General features: G+C 39.4%; 5 protein-coding genes and 1 non-coding gene across 6 annotated transcripts; 3 read left to right on the top strand and 3 right to left on the bottom strand.

Moving 5' to 3' along the window:
• Positions 1–438: 438 nt before the first annotated feature.
• Positions 439–2,035, bottom strand: LOC120015566. Its single transcript, XM_038868050.1, has 3 exons — positions 1,193–2,035; positions 997–1,113; positions 439–851 (listed from the first exon to the last, which is right to left on the bottom strand). Exons 1-3 carry the CDS (start codon positions 1,841–1,843, stop codon positions 711–713), a joined length of 909 nt encoding a protein of 302 aa, XP_038723978.1. The 5' UTR covers positions 1,844–2,035; the 3' UTR covers positions 439–710.
• TRNAK-CUU lies at positions 2,034–2,106 on the top strand. Its single transcript has one exon. It is a non-coding gene; the product is annotated as a tRNA-Lys (tRNA).
• Positions 2,107–2,330: 224 nt separating this feature from the next.
• Positions 2,331–5,662, bottom strand: LOC120015715 (haloacid dehalogenase-like hydrolase domain-containing protein At2g33255). Its single transcript, XM_038868255.1, has 5 exons — positions 5,201–5,662; positions 4,601–4,643; positions 3,799–3,859; positions 3,098–3,232; positions 2,331–2,834 (listed from the first exon to the last, which is right to left on the bottom strand). Exons 1-5 carry the CDS (start codon positions 5,535–5,537, stop codon positions 2,670–2,672), a joined length of 741 nt encoding a protein of 246 aa, XP_038724183.1. The 5' UTR covers positions 5,538–5,662; the 3' UTR covers positions 2,331–2,669.
• A 3,934-nt stretch (positions 5,663–9,596) lies between these two features.
• LOC120014218 lies at positions 9,597–10,253 on the top strand. The gene is made up of 2 exons (XM_038866137.1): positions 9,597–9,672; positions 9,781–10,253. The coding sequence occupies exons 1-2, from the start codon at positions 9,597–9,599 to the stop codon at positions 10,251–10,253; spliced, it is 549 nt and encodes a 182-aa protein (XP_038722065.1).
• Positions 10,254–13,380: 3,127 nt separating this feature from the next.
• On the bottom strand, positions 13,381–15,239 carry LOC120014931. The gene is made up of 2 exons (XM_038867065.1): positions 14,870–15,239; positions 13,381–14,400 (listed from the first exon to the last, which is right to left on the bottom strand). The coding sequence occupies exons 1-2, from the start codon at positions 15,221–15,223 to the stop codon at positions 13,867–13,869; spliced, it is 888 nt and encodes a 295-aa protein (XP_038722993.1). The 5' UTR covers positions 15,224–15,239; the 3' UTR covers positions 13,381–13,866.
• Positions 15,240–15,387: 148 nt separating this feature from the next.
• On the top strand, positions 15,388–15,834 carry LOC120014932 (small acidic protein 1). Its single transcript, XM_038867066.1, has one exon. It carries the CDS (start codon positions 15,433–15,435, stop codon positions 15,619–15,621), a length of 189 nt encoding a protein of 62 aa, XP_038722994.1. The 5' UTR covers positions 15,388–15,432; the 3' UTR covers positions 15,622–15,834.
• Positions 15,835–17,674: the final 1,840 nt, after the last annotated feature.

The following is a 17,674-nucleotide window of genomic DNA, read 5'->3' as shown; positions in this document are numbered from 1 at the left end:
GGTTAGATGCATAAGCAGAAAAATGGAAAGCCTTAACAGTTCATAAAAGCTTGTGAAACACCGAAACCTCAAGAAGTTCCAATGCCTGGATTCCCCACAGCTACTCAAATTTACTTATGTGGTTGCTGAAGAAAATTTTTTATACAGTTCGGTCAGGTTTTTTTTTTTTTTTTTTGCCAAGAGAAAGTTAAGTCATCAGTTCCAGGGAGAACAAACTTTAAATTTGTACTTCTCTGTAGGCGCAAAAGACATAGGGAAGAATCAACAATGAATGGTGTGACAAACCATACAAGTAGCTGCATCAGATTGCATAATTCTTAAAAAATGAAAAACATCAACAATGAATTGTGTTTTATATTCAGCACACCAAGCTATGACGCAAAACTCAGGAAATCACACATCAGAAATATTCTCCAACTTAAAAGATGACAGTTCGAATCAGGAAAGAACTCGTTTATTAACAATTCAAATATCTTGGAAAAAATACATCTGAAAAAGGTATCATCTGAAGGGATCTCTCAGAAGAACTGAGAGGAAATAATGATGAGAATAATACACAAAGCTATCATGAAAGAAGGAAAGTTGGTTCATGCTAAACGAAAAGTACAACAAACAAGAATAACAACCTAAAAAAGTGAGCACTGTACATGAAGTGGGCTTCATTGACAGAACTGTTCAGAAAATATGAAACCCCAGTGAAAATCAGCACTCTAGATGAGCTTGTAGTAACAACTCTTTCCGGAGAGAAGAAACTGATAGCCTTTGCCACAGGGACACTTGAAGTTTACGAGGAGGCAATCCCCTGTTCTCTCCACAGTCACAGCTTCCTCAAATTCTGCCACAGAATCAGCCTGCAACACAAGGGCCTCACAGTACTTAAAGTTGATAATTACATATGCTGAAAATGCCGGAAAGATAATCAATTTCAAATCTTGAATTCACGCAACCAAGGAGGGCTAAAGGGAAGTATTCTTACAAGAAAAAAAAAAATCAAACCTGTGCAGAAAGATTGTGAGTGATCTCTTCAGCGGCTGTTGCTTCCTCAGCTTCATTCAACAGCTCTTCCCACCACATTTTCATCTCCTTCAGTCCTTCCTTCATCCTCTTCAGCCTCTGTCATAATGTATATCAATCAATTTCAAGATCCATATTTAACGCATGATGCTCAATAATCCATAGAAAGCAAAATTACCTTTGAATTGGTACTCTGTTCCGGACCCATTTCGTTTGAGCTGGACCACCTTGAAAAGCTCTTGGCAGGGGAAGGCATCGGGTCAGAAACGGATCTCCGAAGGGAGGGCGGTAACGGCGGCAGTGAAGCAGAATAAGACGACGGCGTCGAAGCATTGCCACCCGGAATCTTGGAATTCTCCGGCGGAGATTGCGGTGGATTGCAGGGATCAGAGGCGCAGCGGCGAAGAACAGGGAAAGAACTTTCCTGAAAGTGAACCGGAACGGATGGGAGCGAAACCTTGTTGAAGCCAGGGAGAGTGGAGTTTTCTTGCCCAGAATGTGTTTGTTGTTGGTCCTGAAAGAGCTTCTTGGCTATGGGTTCTGACGAATCCGTGACTGCGGTGGCGGTTACGAGTGCAGTGCTGGGTTCAGGAGAGCGGCGCTTCAAGGGGTTGATATGGAGGTCGGTGGATGGTGGCAGTGGTGGGGTTGGGGAGGGGAAAGAGGAGCCACAGCAGCCGCAGGTGGTGCAAGGTGGGTGGGTGTGGTTGTGGGAGTTGAAGCAGTTGAGATGGAGGAGGGAAAGGCTGTGGGTTGATCGTTGGAGATCGTCAGCATCTTCAGGCATCTCGGGTTCTGATTCTTGATTGAAGTTCAATTCACTACTCATTCTTCCTCAAATTCTTGATTCTGTTTCTCGCTCTCACAAGGTGAAATGAATCGAATGGATACAGAGCAGAAGAAAAGGCGGGGTTTTTGTAGAAACAAACTCTGGTCAATCTGCGGGCGCAATATTAAGTTGAAACGTGGAAAACACTATGAATTTTATTTTTAATAACTAAGAAAACCTGCAGCACAAAGCCCGTCTAGCTCAGTTGGTAGAGCGCAAGGCTCTTAACCTTATGGTCGTGGGTTCGAACCCCACGGTGGGCGTTAGTATTTTTTGGGTTCATCTCTAAATGATATTTTTTTTAAAAAAAAAAAACCTGTTCTTAACAGGATGAGCATTCTGAAATCACAACAAAAATCTAAAACTGCTTGCTGTCACTAAAGGAAATGCCAAGCAGCATCAAGTTCCTTCAACACAACATTTCATCCACGTACAAAAAATGCCAAAACATTGTTCTTGCCAGATGCATATGCAACTAAGATTGCAATATGAGCGAGCAGTAAACATTATATCCACTGCATATGATAATAATTGTCCGATATATAGATGGTACTCCTCAGCGGCTCAATATACATTGCTGCACATGTTACCACTCAACAGCACATAAATGTGTCTGCAAATGAAAATTAAAGTCCTCCAAATCCTGGTCAGAATGTAAATCGGCTGCATCTAATCCTTAACTGATTTCTTTATCTCCTCTAGTTTCCCCCCTTTTCCTTACTTTATTTGGGCATTCTATGCCCTCAAAATATTTACCAGTTCAACTAGTCCTCTATCCTACCTGTTCCCCAGATGAAGCAGAAAACATATATTACAGGTTGCAAAATCATGGCATCAAATCGAACTTTTCTTCCAATAGTGAATAAACTTCACTCAGAGAAGCCACCTTGAAATCTGGCTGTAGATCTGATTTCGCAAAATCAGAAGAGCCATACCTCCCTTTTTCATCAAGCAGACATGTGAATGCTCCTGCTTGTTTCCCACAAGCCACCTGCTAACACCAGATAATTACACTCTCGCTTAGCACAGATCTGTCAATCAACTTAAAATTCATAGACACTGAATTTAAAAAAAAAAAAGTGCAACATAAAACAAATTTTGTTTGATCAACAACTAAAACAGGAACCCAAAAAGAAAGAAAGAAAGAAAAAGAAACTGCAACCTGCTGTGATTTTGATAAAACAAATAAAATTAAAACCCTTGAAGAATAGGAACCCTTTTCGTAGAAAATATGGTAAGAGGAAACACACTCACATCATCTTTAAGGCTATCACCAACCATCATGACTTCGCTTGGCTGAACATTCCAAGTTGAACAGATATGCAGCAGTGGAGCTGGGTCTGGTTTATAAGGACGAAACTCCCTGCTTAATGCTGGAAAAAATGACATCTGCAGTAATTATTCATGTTACAAAGATCAAATATATCATGCTCACAAATAAAATTCTGCAGAGGCAAAGCCAAGAAGAGATATCCCCAGTGCATATAGTGTGTGGTTATTTGTCTTCGTTTCTGTTTTTATTTTCCTTTGGACAGATAGAAAGAGAGAAGCATGGAGAGTTCATCTTTGCTTGTGGGAAGGTAAACCTGTGGGAGTCATGAGTCATGACTGACAGTTGACAAGTATTCCAGAATGCTAAGATGCCCTACTCTTGACCTAAAGCTATCAGAGGTATAATCGAAGGTAAAATTTATATGGTAAGTACTCAATAAGGATTCTCAGATGTGATATTTTGCTGATTGGTCAACCATTTGGATAACCATACATCCCATGTGATGATAGTGATACTGCACAAGAGCTGGATGTCTTTGCACTCACAAACGTGTATGATCAGCATTAGTGCAAACACAATGGATAAGTAATTTCAAATTGATACCTCAATGGCCTTTTTTTTTTATAGGCTACCTCATTAACCTTTAACAAAATGTTTTTTTTTTACACTTTGGGATACTTACACCAAATCGTACATGGAACAGATCAACAGCTTCCTTGACATTGCGGGTTATTAACCCCCTTCTGAAATAGAACAAAAACTTTGTTAACGCAGTAATACATAGGTTTTCCTCCACACATATCTATAACGTAAAAGAAGACAACATGCATTTGGTGGTTTTGGAACCAATAACTTTCTGTCAAGAATATTTGGGACATCATGCAATTTCTCTTCCACTGACTATATCCCCATTCAATATAGTCTGTGCCAACAAAATGTAATAGGCATCCCTCATTTAAAAATTTCAGATCACCTTAATGCCATCCCACCAGAAACAAGTGCAAAACAATTATGCATAATAAATTGCTGACTTCCCTTCTGAAAGTTGTTACAAGCCCAGAGCATCATAGTTTGAAGGTCATACAACAATTGCCTATGAAGGAACAATTAGTGTTATGAAACGGCCATAAATTATGCTGTTCCTCTCTTCTGCGATCATTCGCACAATAAGCCAAAGGAACAATTTGAATGGCCTACAGAGGCTGAAACAGAGGAAATGCTCTTAGGATTTCAAGTGCACTGCAGATAAGTGGCTGAAGCCTTGTACTTGAGAGTTAAGAAAATTAACTGATCAATTCACACATGCATTTTAGACCCACAAAAATTCTTGTAAATCAATCTGAACTAACAGCGGAAGCCTGAAATGGCATATAACAATGGAAGGCAAACAGTCTGCCAAAAACCAACACAAACATGCATGAAACAAACAATCTCTCATATAAGAAAAGAAACTGGAAAATAACTAAAAGGAGTTGGAACTTCACCTAATTTTCTTTGAATCCAGAAGACCACAAAGTTCTGCAGCACCTGCACCACATAACATAAGAAATTTCTGATTTCTCTTGTAAGAATATGACCATTAATGTGACATTGTGATGGATCATACCTACATTCAAATTGATAAATTACCTGCACATGAATGTATGGAGATGCATAGAATTATAAAATCCAGTAAGAACATAATCTTTAAATCTATCTCCACCGAAAGCAGGACAGGGCATATAATCCAATCCTACCAAAGACCTTTTCTTTACTTGGTCCAGAAAAATGAGTCTAGGGGTACACCAACTTAATTCACCCAATTCAGCAGGTCTAGAGATTCAAAAAGCAGACCACATTTTTAAGAGTGTTTATGTCCAATTTCTTCTACACAGACATTACATAGCAAACAAGCAATTGGGCAGATCAGAGATCCTTGATAACCAATAAAGGACAATAGGCTTATTTCTTCGTACATCCACCCAAAATCAGTAAATTACTAGCCCTTTCAGAAGGAAGACCACTTTACATTAAACCTTACAATCACTAACAAGTTGAAGCAGAAAATATAATTTGAACAATTGGAAAATGCGTAAACAACTAACCAGGCATGATCTGGAGGCGTTCTAGGCCCTGACGTTCGTAATCCAAGATGATCTCGTACGCCTTTTGCTGCTTATCGGGGCTCCAATTCTCAATGTGGTGCAAAATATCAATACCCGAGGGACTCTCCGCCTTAACTCTCCGGTACTCCTTTTCTCCAAGAACGGCGTTGTACATTGCGCCGAAGTCGATCACGGGGACCGTTAGGGTTCCGTCCATGTCGAAGACGACGCCCCTGAGGCGTGTTTTTGGGGTAAAAGAGCTCGCATTGTGAGCCATCGTTGGTGCGAGGGGCTTCGGGTGCAGGAACAAGAGCGCTCTTGAGAGGGTAAAGGGCATGCTAATTTATGGTTTTGTGTGGTTTGGATTTGGCTGGATATGGAGGATAAATGCCGTGGAGTGATTTACGACGACGATCGAACATTCAAACTGTGTGCCGCACATAGCCTGGTTGGTGGGCCTTCATCTTTTGTTTTTTGTCTTTGCTACTTGGAAGGTTGTGTGGACTGTGGACGGCTAAGTGCGCCAGCCAACAGCCATAACATAAAGAGCAATTAGAATGGTTGCAATACAATAATTCATGAGACTCAAAATATGATTTTCATTTTACTTGTAACTAATACGAAGCGTTAATGTTAAACTGGACTCTATATGTGTGTTTATAATCAATTATTATTTGCATGCTACAGAATTGGGAATAAAATGAGGATCACATTTTTGGAATATGTAGTATTAGTCGTTACAATACATTAGGGCATATGTGTTTTTTTTTTTTGACTTTTTGTTGAGCCATAGATCAAAGGGATGCACAATAATGGCCCAGTTTGGCAACACGTTTAAAGACCCGCGTTCCAATTGTGTTTTACCGCAACGGTAGTGTTGCATGTTTGGTGAGCCAGTAGCTGTGTTGCGGCCTGCAGCCCATTGAACGATGTTTGAGTCCACGGTAAACCCAAATTCATCAGTTCACCTAAATCGTACGAACACTTCGCCTCACCACGGGAAGCTCTCCACTAGAAGCGTTCAGACACAGCGGTAGCTACGCTTCACTCCGGTACGAAGCTTGGACTGATATGTATAGCTGGAGAATCACATCTCAACTCCGATTATCAGGTATTACACGATTACTTCCTTCTATTTTGAATTCCCTTTTTGTTGTTCGCAAGGTTAGGGCTTGATTTCTGCTTTGCTTGAATGAAATTGTTTGAGACAATTCGCATACGCTTTCTCCAAATGTTTAGTCTTCAACCTAGCCCTCCCGCTCATTCTTTCTTGACTTATCGATTCCTAATCTAGGGTATTAATTTCCGCATCTTATCCTACAACCTAAATAGAAGCTGTTGGTGTGCTAATGCTTGCCTCAGGGGATAATCCTAAGAAGGAAGCTGCTGAGGTGGGATCCTTGAATAAAAAATGTCCGGCTTGCGTTACGGGGGAGGAGTACTTTTGAACTATTTATTTCTAAAGAGTACCAAATCTTATGCTAAGAAGAAAATTTATAGTTACTATTTTTGAACCAAACTGCAATATGGATTATGACTACTCCATTCATGGTTTTATAAGGTTTTGGGGTTTTCATTCTTCCAATACTTTCATACTACGTCGGTGGAAGATTTTGTGGTGATTTTGCTTTGCATGGTTGTGAAACTCATGTTTGTTGGTTTCCTTGCTAACTGCTTTTAGTGGTGTAATGTTGATGCTCGTTGTCCTTGGAGAAAATTTATTGGTAATATTATATCTTGTGGAAGTGAAGTGATCTGGAGACATGAAATGATTGGATTGGATGGATTATGATTTGCTTGTTTTAGTGTTGGTGCTTATTGCAATCCTTGTATTTCAATGTTTACGATGATGCAGAACATGCGACTGCCGTAGCAGAAGACAACATATTTTAAGTGGAAATTTATAATTGCTTGCATTGTGTTTGTGTGATGGTAATGATTCATTTGTTTATAGATCCAAATTCCTTCATGGCAACCTATTTTTTTTTCTCTAAATGCTGGTTATTTATATCATTGGTATGCCAATCAAATTTTTGTTTTTTTGTTCAATTATTGTACAATTGTGTGCCTTAGCATATTACTTTGTGTCTAAGTTATAAAAATGGGCATTGCCACGTAGTATGAGTAATACCACACCTCTTGCACCATCAACACAAGCTGCAGACAAGGCCAATTGGGATTCTGCCCAAACGAAAGTTTTTGTTGATCTTTGTGTCGAACAAGTAAAGGAAGGGCGTAGGCCTGGTTCACACTTCACCAAAAAAGGTTGACAGAAGATAGTTGCTGGTTTTTTTGATAAAACTGGGAAGCGATATGATCAACCACAGTTTAAGAACAAATGGGATAATCTGAAGAAGGAGTACAAATTGTGGAAGAAACTGCGTATTCATGACACTGGGACTGGATGGGACAATGTTCGTAACACTATTCTGGCGGACAATGATTGGTGGGAGAGAAGAATTCAGGTAAATTTGATGATTATGTGAATGTAATGTAATCTGTTAATGTTAATGGCCACGATATCAAACATATGTCAATTTCGATAAAGTTTTATCAATCTTTGCTCACTCTAAATGTATATATGTCAATAAATTGGACCTCAAAGTGAATTTTATGCAAGTTGTGATGCTTATAGGACAGATGCAGAAGCTGTAATCTTTGAATGCATATAGGACAATGGCTCAAACAGTAAACGATGATGCACTGTATTGATTGTTGTATATAAGTTTTGATTGTTGTATATAAGTTGCTAGCTGTGAATGCATATGTATATCATACTTGATTAAAAATCTGTATTTTATATGCATTATAATAAATAATTTTCTTCTAATACATTTCAGGAAGACAAAAAGGTTGCAAAGTTTCGAATCCAGGGACCAGAAAACCTTGAGCAGTTGGAGGCACTATTTGAGGGACTTATGGCCACGGGTGAATTTGCGATGTTTACAGGTGCATCGAACCAAAATGCCGGCCAAAATAATGAAGGATTTGCAAGGACCAGCATTGGAGACAATGTTGAAAATATCCATATTGGCTCTGATGCTTCCAATGATCCAGAGTTTGACATAAACATTGAGCAAAGTAATGAAGTAACTAGCTCCCCCACTCCGCCACTTCGTCAAGTTAGGAAGAGAGCAAGCACATTAGGTACCCGTGGGAAGAAGAAGCGTAGGGCATCTGTGTCTGATTATCGCGAAAACATTAGCAAGTCCTTGGGCAATCTTGTGTCCGCTGTCAGCAGCAGGACAAATGCAATTGCCAGTGCCCAGATGTCAGATGCAAAAGTTGAAATAGCTTACTGTATGAGGATTTTGGAGGAAATTCCAGAGACTGCCGAGATGGGAGATTTGCTATTGTTTGCTCTCAGGCTGTTTCAGAACAAAGATCATCGTGAGTACTTCACTGCCATGTTACGCAGGGACTGGCAGCTTGCGTGGTTGAAGATGATGTACGCGGACGCAAAGGGATCTAGGGCAGGAGGCAGCACCTGAAGTATTTAAAAGAAAATATTCTGAATTTTCACTTAATTCTATGTCTAGACTTCTATATGATTTAAAGTTCGGATTTGTTTTGAATTGCAGACTTGTTCAAATCGTAGAGTTTGAGATTTGTTTTGTACTTCAATAAATGTAGAACTGGTTATTTTTCAACAAGATTTTGCTTATGTTGTTTACTTTTTGGGCAATATTGTGGTATAATATGAATATATTATAAGCAGCTTTTAACAAGAAGTTAATTTCATTTACTTTAACAGGATATGGATATCTATTCCGATGAAAATGAGCAGTTTATTATGGAAGAACTTGCGGCTATTACGAGGGTGGCAATTGTTCCGGTGGGTGAGGCAATGTTTCATATTCAACGTACACCTTGTTGGACATCATGGTACAAAGGACATATGTACATGACAGACTTGTTACGTGGTAATAGGAAAAAATGTTTGTCGTTTTGAGGATGGATAGGAGGGTGTTCAGGGACTTGTGCAGTGAATTGAGCAAGAGGTATGGCCTCGTACCATCTCGTGAACTAAGTGTAAAAGAGATAGTGGAGATGTTTGTTTACACAGTAGGAAATGGTGTCGGCAATCGGACTGTGTAGGATAGATTCCAACATTCTGGGGAAACAGTACATCGTCAATTTCATAATGTATTGAGCAGCTTGATTCGGATGTCAGACGATATTATCAGGCCAAGGGATCCAACATATTCGACAGTACTGAAGTACATAAAAGAAGACGATAGATATTTCCCGTACTTTAGGGATTGCATCGGGGTAATTGATGGTACGCACATTGATGCGTCAGTCCCGAATGATGATCGGGTAAGATTCATTGGGCGAAAAGGCGTGACCACGTAGAATGTGATGGTGGCATGTGATTTCGAGATGTTATTCACATATGTGTGTGCGGGTTGGGAGGGATCGGCACATGATTCAAGAATTTTTAGTACGGTTTGATCTAATGCAAACTCAAAGTTTCTCCACCCTCCCACTGGTAAGGCATATGAACATATTTATTATAAACTACTATTTTATTTCAAAATTCATTAGTAAGTAACATTAACTGTCTCAATATGTTACAGGAAAATATTACTTGGTTGATTCAGGATATCCGAATCAAAGTGGATATCTAGCACCGTATAGGGGACAAAGATACCATCTAAAGGTATTCCAAAATGGTCCCGATGTATTGACGCCATGGGAAGCCTTCAATTATGCTCACTCATCTCTCCGCTTGGTTATTGAGCGCACATTTGGTGTGTTAAAAAATAAGTGGCGCATTTTATCAACAATGCCTCCTTACTCATTTCGCACTCAAGTGAAGATCGTGGTTGCCTGCGCAGTTTTACATAATTTCATACGATTACGTGCATTGGCTGACCTGGACTTCACTGCATATAGTGATGATGACAACACTGTTCATGTCTCAGGCATGGAAGCCAGTACCAGCAGAGTTGGACCGAGTACTTCGGAGTACCAACCATTCATTGGTGAGGACCTAGAGATGGGAGCTATCCGCTATATGATTGCGGCTGAAGAGTTTGCATCGTACTAGATTACTTTTTTTGTTGAATTGTCCAACGTCATCAAATGATGTAAAGTACTTTATGTTAAACTACTATGCAATGTAAACAATTTTTTAATTTATATTAATATTATTAATTATCTAATATAACATTAATATTAATAATATTAATTAATATTAATATTATTAATTATCTACTATAACATTTATAATATTATTATTAATTATTTATATACGCAAAACGCGAAACTGCGGTTGACAGCACCTCACCACAGTTTTGAAAGTGATGTGTCAAACAGTATCTGCGTTTCAACTCACCACACAGCATCACAGTTTTATAACTCACAGCACCACACAACACTTCAAAGCACTCCCAAACAGCACCAATGTCATTTTGGTGGTTTTTTTTTTTGGGTTAAGCATGGGATATGTACTTTGGTTAGCTCTGATGTTGGCATGTTTTATGTAATATTAGGGCCCTATTTCGAGAAAAACACTTACCGTTGTTGACTATAACTCATCCATTCTTTGCAATGTCACCAAATCTCAATTCCCAAAAAATTAATGACCCCAATGATCCATAACGTTATAACACTACATCATTCTTTATCCCAATTTAAATCTAAAGAAAATCTAAGCACTGCAGCACGAGCTCACTAGTATTACCTATAATATTTTCGGGTAACGCATTACTTGATGAAATTCCTTACCAGTATCCCCCGAATACTCAGAAAACTTGGGAAGTGCTTTGCGAGTACTCACTCATACTCACCATAATCTTTCTGGGCAACGCGTTACTTAATGAAATTCCTTATCAGTATCCCGAATATTTTAAAAATTTGGGAAGTGCTTTACGAATACTCACTAGTATCCCTATGCTCTTTTCGGGTAGCACATTACTTGGTAAAATTTCTTACCAGTATCCCTTAATACTTAAAAAATATGAGAAGTACTTTACGAGTAATCACTCGTATCCCCCATACTCTTTTCGGGTAGTGTGTTAGTCGGTAAAATTCCTTACTAGTATCCCAATATTCATTTCGGGCAATATTCTACTCGATAAAATTCTTTACCGTTATCCCTCAACAATCAGGAAAAATTGAGATGTGTTTTATGAATTTCATTCATACCCTTCATGTTCCTTCAAATCCTGTGAGTTTCAAATGCTTGACAAAACATGGGCAGTGCGTCACGGGTTTACTCGTGTCCCACACATTCACTACTTTTGGGTAACATTTTTACTTTACTCGGTAACATTCATTACCAATATCCCCAATTTTATTGGATGTGTGAACCTTATAATCAAAATGTAGGCATTTTCTCAGAGACTCATCCTTAAAGCATTCTTAATATTGGATGTGTGAACCTTGTTTACACCATATTTGTGTAGGCTTATGGGCTAGGCTAAGGTCAATGTATGGGCTTGACAGACGCATTGGAGATTGGGTTGCAGTCTGGTCACACGGGCTGGACAGAGTGAGGTCTATTTGGGTAGAGTTTAGTTGTAGTATTTGGGCCTTCAATTAAGTGGTTTATCTAGCCCAAATTAGGTGCAAAATCATGGAAATAAGATCAATTATTGGGTTTGTTCCTATTTACAAGGTGATTGGTTGCTTAATTGCCTATTATCATTGAGAACTATTTTCTGCACGAATTCAACAGCATGGAGAGAGTTTCTGGAGACATGGAGCTTCTAGAAGAGACGGTTGAAGAAGATGGAGCATAACGGAGTGAATTTCGGGCCACTACAGTCATGACAGTTATGGCCATTTTTCTAGCTGATATGGGCAAAGTTCTAGCTTACATGGAGGTATTGATGTAGCATAAAAGCAAGAAGAGAAGATGGTGAACGAACACACACATCAAACAAATACAAATTTCAACCCATCGGCTTAAACTCTCAAGCATTCAAACTTTCAAATTCTCAAACGCTCAAGCTCTCAAGCATTCTTATTAATATTCTTGTTCTCAAGCCTTGTTCTTACCCACTCTTGTTTTCCAACCTCAATGAACATCTTTGTTCATCAATGAAGTGTTACATTTTGCCATTTTCGTTTATTTCTGATTTATCTAGTGAAGCGCACTTCAGTGGATCTAGATTTCCTTAGAGTTTTCATGTTAATACCATGATTTAAACTCTTTCTCCTTACAATCGTTTGATTTAGAAGTTAGATTAGCAGTGCAATCACAATACATTCTGTTTTTACACTTTGAGACTGACTGCAAGTCTCTGGCACACTCACAACCACAACGATCCCGTCTCTATAAAGGACAAGGGTGACCTTTTTGGCATCTGCAACTAAGTAGAGCTAACAAACCTTATAATCAAAATCATGATAAAAGCATTTGATAAATATTTTCCTTTGTTAGGTGAACAAAGGAACAGCAAGCGCAAGTGAGATATTTAGCTGGTGCATTGAAAGACAATAAACGTGTTGTTTTGTATGGAGAACCAACATATGGGAAAGGGTAATGATCATTGCTTCCCTAATGGAGCACATGAAAACCATACAGGTCCTTCTAACTAAGCCTTTTCATCTAATTTGCAGCAAATTCAGTCAACATATAGGTTGGCGTGATTCCAGACCATCCTTTGCGAAAATCATTTCCCAAGGATGTGGAAGGATTTTGTGGCTGCCTCCAAGAGCCCACATCCGCCTGCTATCTCAACCGTGTCCAGCTATTTTCAAGATGATAGATTCATGTATACAATAACATTGTTTCGAGAGAGATACCTTGTCAAATGTAGTCTTGACATCCTTTCATATTAGCCTAGCCACATTGTACTCGTTCTCAATTGAGTGTGAAAATGAAGTCAGAATCCAGGCCATACGCGACGGGAGCAGTAGGGGCCAACCAGCCCCCAGAGGCACTTTTTTAGTACGTAAGAGTAGCAAAAACAACTGAAATGCTGCTTACTGCAAATCTTCAACAGTAGTTATGCGAATACAAACAATGCGCTTCACCGAGACACCAGCCTGTTTACTAGAACCCAATAAACCCTACGTTTAGAGCAAAAGAAAATCTTTCACAGTTTGACTACGATTTCTTGCTATTTGCTCCACAATGACGAGAATGTTGAGTTATTACCCTTCATATTACCAAGAAGAAAATTGGTCTGATGAGCTTAAGCACTGCGGAGGAAAATGGAAAATAATTGAGTAAACGAGTAGCCCCTACATATCAAATACTGTATATAAACAATATATGTTACAACCTACAAGTAACTAGCTTGAGTATCACTTCCACAACTTTATGCAACCAAAATGTATCAGTGGTGAAAACATTGAATCATCAACATTTGAGGTGAAAAAAAGAAGACAGCAAACCTTGAAACAGTCCATTCATCCCAATGAAAGTACACGCGACCAACTAATCAGCAGCATAATTGCACAGTGGCTCTTCCAAGTCACTCATTTCGATTAAACTGATTAAACTTCAAATAAGAGGTGGTCATGTAAGAACTTGGGACAAATATCGCATTCAAGTCTGGAGACCTGGCCACAGCAGTTCATGTCATGTGTGTCACGGTTTAACTTTTCTCTTGACTGGGTGAAAATCACTTGGACACTTAGTCAAGAACCTAAATATCACAAAACAGCAATCAAAAATATTTGACGGGTGCTACACTGTTTTGTCCGTCTTAGAGCATCCTAGTCCAAGAACCTAAAATTGGGAAAACAGCTATTAACAATCTCAATAGCAATGGTGTCTCACTTCTCCCCCTCCTACTCAACTTGCTCTTCTCCGCTTTAGTCCTTCGAGGATTACGACCCATCCCTTGTGAGGGTCCTCGAGTTGTTGCTGCTCTATCCAAGTCATCCCATCCACCAAAACTTGCTGCACCCTGTGCTCTCTCATTATCTACTGGGCCCTCATTACCAACAGCCCAAGATTGGTACCCCATCTTCCCTTTTCCAGCCTCCGGGCTTTCTTGTTCTTCTTCATTTTCCTCCTCCGTGTCAACATTGCTCTCAGGTTTTGCAAATGGTTTTCTCCTCATCCTGGCCTTCCGTTTTGACCTGCCTTTTGTCCTTCCCCACAATTTCTCAAATATAAGAGACAATGCTGACTGCCCAAGCGGGATTGCTAATGCCATCAGGAAAGCTTTCGGACCACTGGCTAGCAGTGTGGATATGATAATGGGAGGGAGCATCCAACCAAAGGATTTGAACACCTGCACTGCCGAAATGCATATTTTAGGGCAATTTATTATTATTAACTACTTAATGTCTAGTGTACATAAAAATACATGAATCCTTCACGAAATGTGCAAGAAACTTCTCAGAAAGTAGCATAACAAGGAACAAGAATGAGTAATATTTCCATATGCAACCATGACATCAAAGTGGAACTTTTATGCAAACAGAAGCACCAAAAAACAGGAAATACATTATAACTGAATTCAATACATTATGCAATTGATAATATTGTTATGGACGCAATGGAATGACTGCATATAAAGATCGTCTATACATGGCTACGCAAGGTCAGGTATGCAGGGAAAATCATACAACTAGTCGTAAAAGCAATCCAAACAGGTAAATAAACTATGATTTCCTTTGATTACAGATCCTTCATAGTTATTTATTAACAAAAAAAAGAGAGCATAAATGACAATGGAACAGGCAATGAAGAATTATTACCTTGAAAATCCAGACACTATCAAGAGCTGCCTCCAGAATCCCAGGCCCTTCTATATCTTCTTCTTCGTCTTCTTCTTCTCCCTCAACCGACCACCACCACCGCTTCTTTTCCCTGCTTCTAGAATATTCATCATAATCATCTTCTTCGGCGTCGCTTCGGTCTCGAAAATTGAAGTCGAATCTTCGGGAGCGAGGGGATTCGGCGTTCGAGTCCCAACGGCGATACCTGACGGTGACAAGTGAGCTGTGAGGTAGAAGATTAGAGGCCGTGGGATGCCATGACTGAAACTGAGGAATGGAGGAGGAGATGAAGCAGCTACTGGGTTTTGTGGAGAGGACGACGCCACTCTCCATTTGCCACTTTTTTCTTATCTTCTTCGTTATTTACTTATTTGGCTTTTAATTTATTTTTTTTAAAAAAAAAAACAACCGAGGCACTTACACGATGCCGTTTCTTTTGCCTCTAGAAACGATAGCGTTTTGGGATTTGTGGTAATCATATTCGGGGCATAGTGCAGAGACATTTCTAGATCTTGAGAGAGGAGAGAGACGCATAGAGAAAGATGAGGCCGACGCAGATGGAGTTGTTGGCGGAGATGGACGAGCAGGGAGGGAGCATGGCGATGGATGTGGACGATATCGACCCAATCGAGGTCTTCGGTGAGGGCTTCTTCCCCATGGACAGCAAGCTTACCGACGCCGACTTCTTCAACTCCTTTGAAGACGATTTCGATGACTCCGACATCAACTGATCCAGTCTTCATGTTCGTAATACAACAACTGATCCAACCTTCCATTCCTTTTGTTTTTGCTTGTCTATAATCGGCGCACTGTTATGGTTCTCGATTGATATATAATTGTGGAATATAAGTAGACTTGCCACATATTGGGAACCCTAAGTGATTCTTCTCTTATGAATATCAAGTTCCTTTTGCCTTAGTTGAATTACAAGATTATGTTCTTTTAGGTTCTTGAATTAATCTTTTATGCCTTAATTCCATGGAATGTGGGTGCTGATGTCTCTTTATATAGGCCATCAAGAGTAGGTTTCAAGAAACCCTATTTTGGATGGTCTTATGTGAGCTTTTAGGATACGTACACTAGGGCCTTGGTTTTGATTCTGCTTCTATTTTTCATTGCTTTTGGGGTAATTCAATTGTAGGTTTCGAGAAAACCAACTTTGGATGATTTTGTGTGAGTTTTTAGGGTACGTACATTAGAGCCTTGGTGTTGATTCTGCTTCTAATTTTTAATTGCTTTTGGTGTAATTCAAGAGTAGGTTTCGAGAAACCCTACTTTTGGATGGTTTTGTGTGAGTTTTATGACACGTACACTAGTGCCTTGGTGTTGATTCTGCTTCTATTTTTCATTGCCTTTGGTGTAATTCCAGGTAGGGTTTCTGATGCAGAGTTTTTGATGGTTTAATATGAGTTTCTAGGGTACTTACACTAGAGCATTGGTGTTGATTCTGATGCTTCTTTTTTTCGTTGCTTTGGATGTAATATAAGGCGAGAAACTGAACTTTGCATGTTTAACTGTGGAACTTGACTTAAATAGGAAGCTTTAAAAATGGTGTCTATTATTCTTGTTGTGGTAGCCTGGTTGGTGTTTTAGGTTCTAGAAGACGTGTGTTTCAAGGACCATCCTGTGATGATGCTCTTATAGCAGTGTTGTGGAACAGAGAAATAAATTCATATCCCCTTACTGTTATTATTTTCTTTTGAGACGAAAAAATTGAATGAAATGCTTGGGTTGTTGGTTTAGATGAGTTAGTGTGTTTCTTAGTTGCATTTGGATGATAGATGGTCAATGTTGTCAAATGGGACATACTGCTTTCAGTAACGAGCATGTCCATCTTCTTTGAAACCAAGATCCATGTATCTGGATTTGAGTGATTTTGTTAGCTTACTGCTCTTGAGAGATGCTTCTATATTTTATTGTTGAATAAGGCACACATGAGCTGAATTTAGGGGACAAGGTAGGGATCTTTATTAAGGGATGCCTTGCCACCAGATTTTGTGGTGGCATGGTCAATGGTTATCTTTGATTGTCAGGATAGTCACGCTATTTGTGATGTCTTTGTATTCTGGAAAGAACTGAAGTTATTTGTTGGGCTTTACTCTGGTTCTTGTTTTCATTCTTAATGACTGATCGAAAATAAAACTTGAAAAATATGATAGTAGACAACCATTTAAAACAGTCTCTTCTTGTGGGTGGACTGCAGGTGAGGTGGGTTTTAGATTGGTGCTTGTGAATTTGGATATTTTATGGCTTTTCCATTAACTTTTTTGTGGACTTGATCGGGGGATGCTACAGTTCCTCTTGAATTGTGTACTCTCAATTTAGCATATTCTGGCTTTACGCTTTAGCATATATCTCCACCCTTGGCATAAACTTGAGCGACTGTGCTTTCTAGTCTCCTCCTTTCCCATCTTCTCTGTTGTGGCTATCGCTGGCTTTCTGCTCCTCTCTCTGATGCTTCTTATTCCTTGGGGTGAGAAACCACAAGCAAAAAAATAATCAGCGGCTCTATGCATGAGAGAGGAAGACTTGGAAATCGGAATGGGGTCTTTGACAACTTGATTCAAGTGATGGAAGAAGAAAGGGGGAAGAGGAAAGAGAATATACTTAGCTTTGCTAATGTGGCTCTCAATAACATTGTTGGATCTGAATCCAAGAGTCTGTAATTCCCTTGGAAATTGTAGAATCCCGGATACAGCTTTTTTGTAATTCCTTCAAAATTTCATTGACGTCCCTTTTGATTTGTTCGTTTTCATCGTCCATTGGTTCTGGGGTAGAAGATTT

Source organism: Tripterygium wilfordii, chromosome 14, assembly GCF_013401445.1.
Source record: "Tripterygium wilfordii isolate XIE 37 chromosome 14, ASM1340144v1, whole genome shotgun sequence".
NCBI classification, from domain to species: Eukaryota; Viridiplantae; Streptophyta; class Magnoliopsida; order Celastrales; family Celastraceae; genus Tripterygium; species Tripterygium wilfordii.
This window is presented reverse-complemented; position numbering and strand designations above follow the sequence as displayed.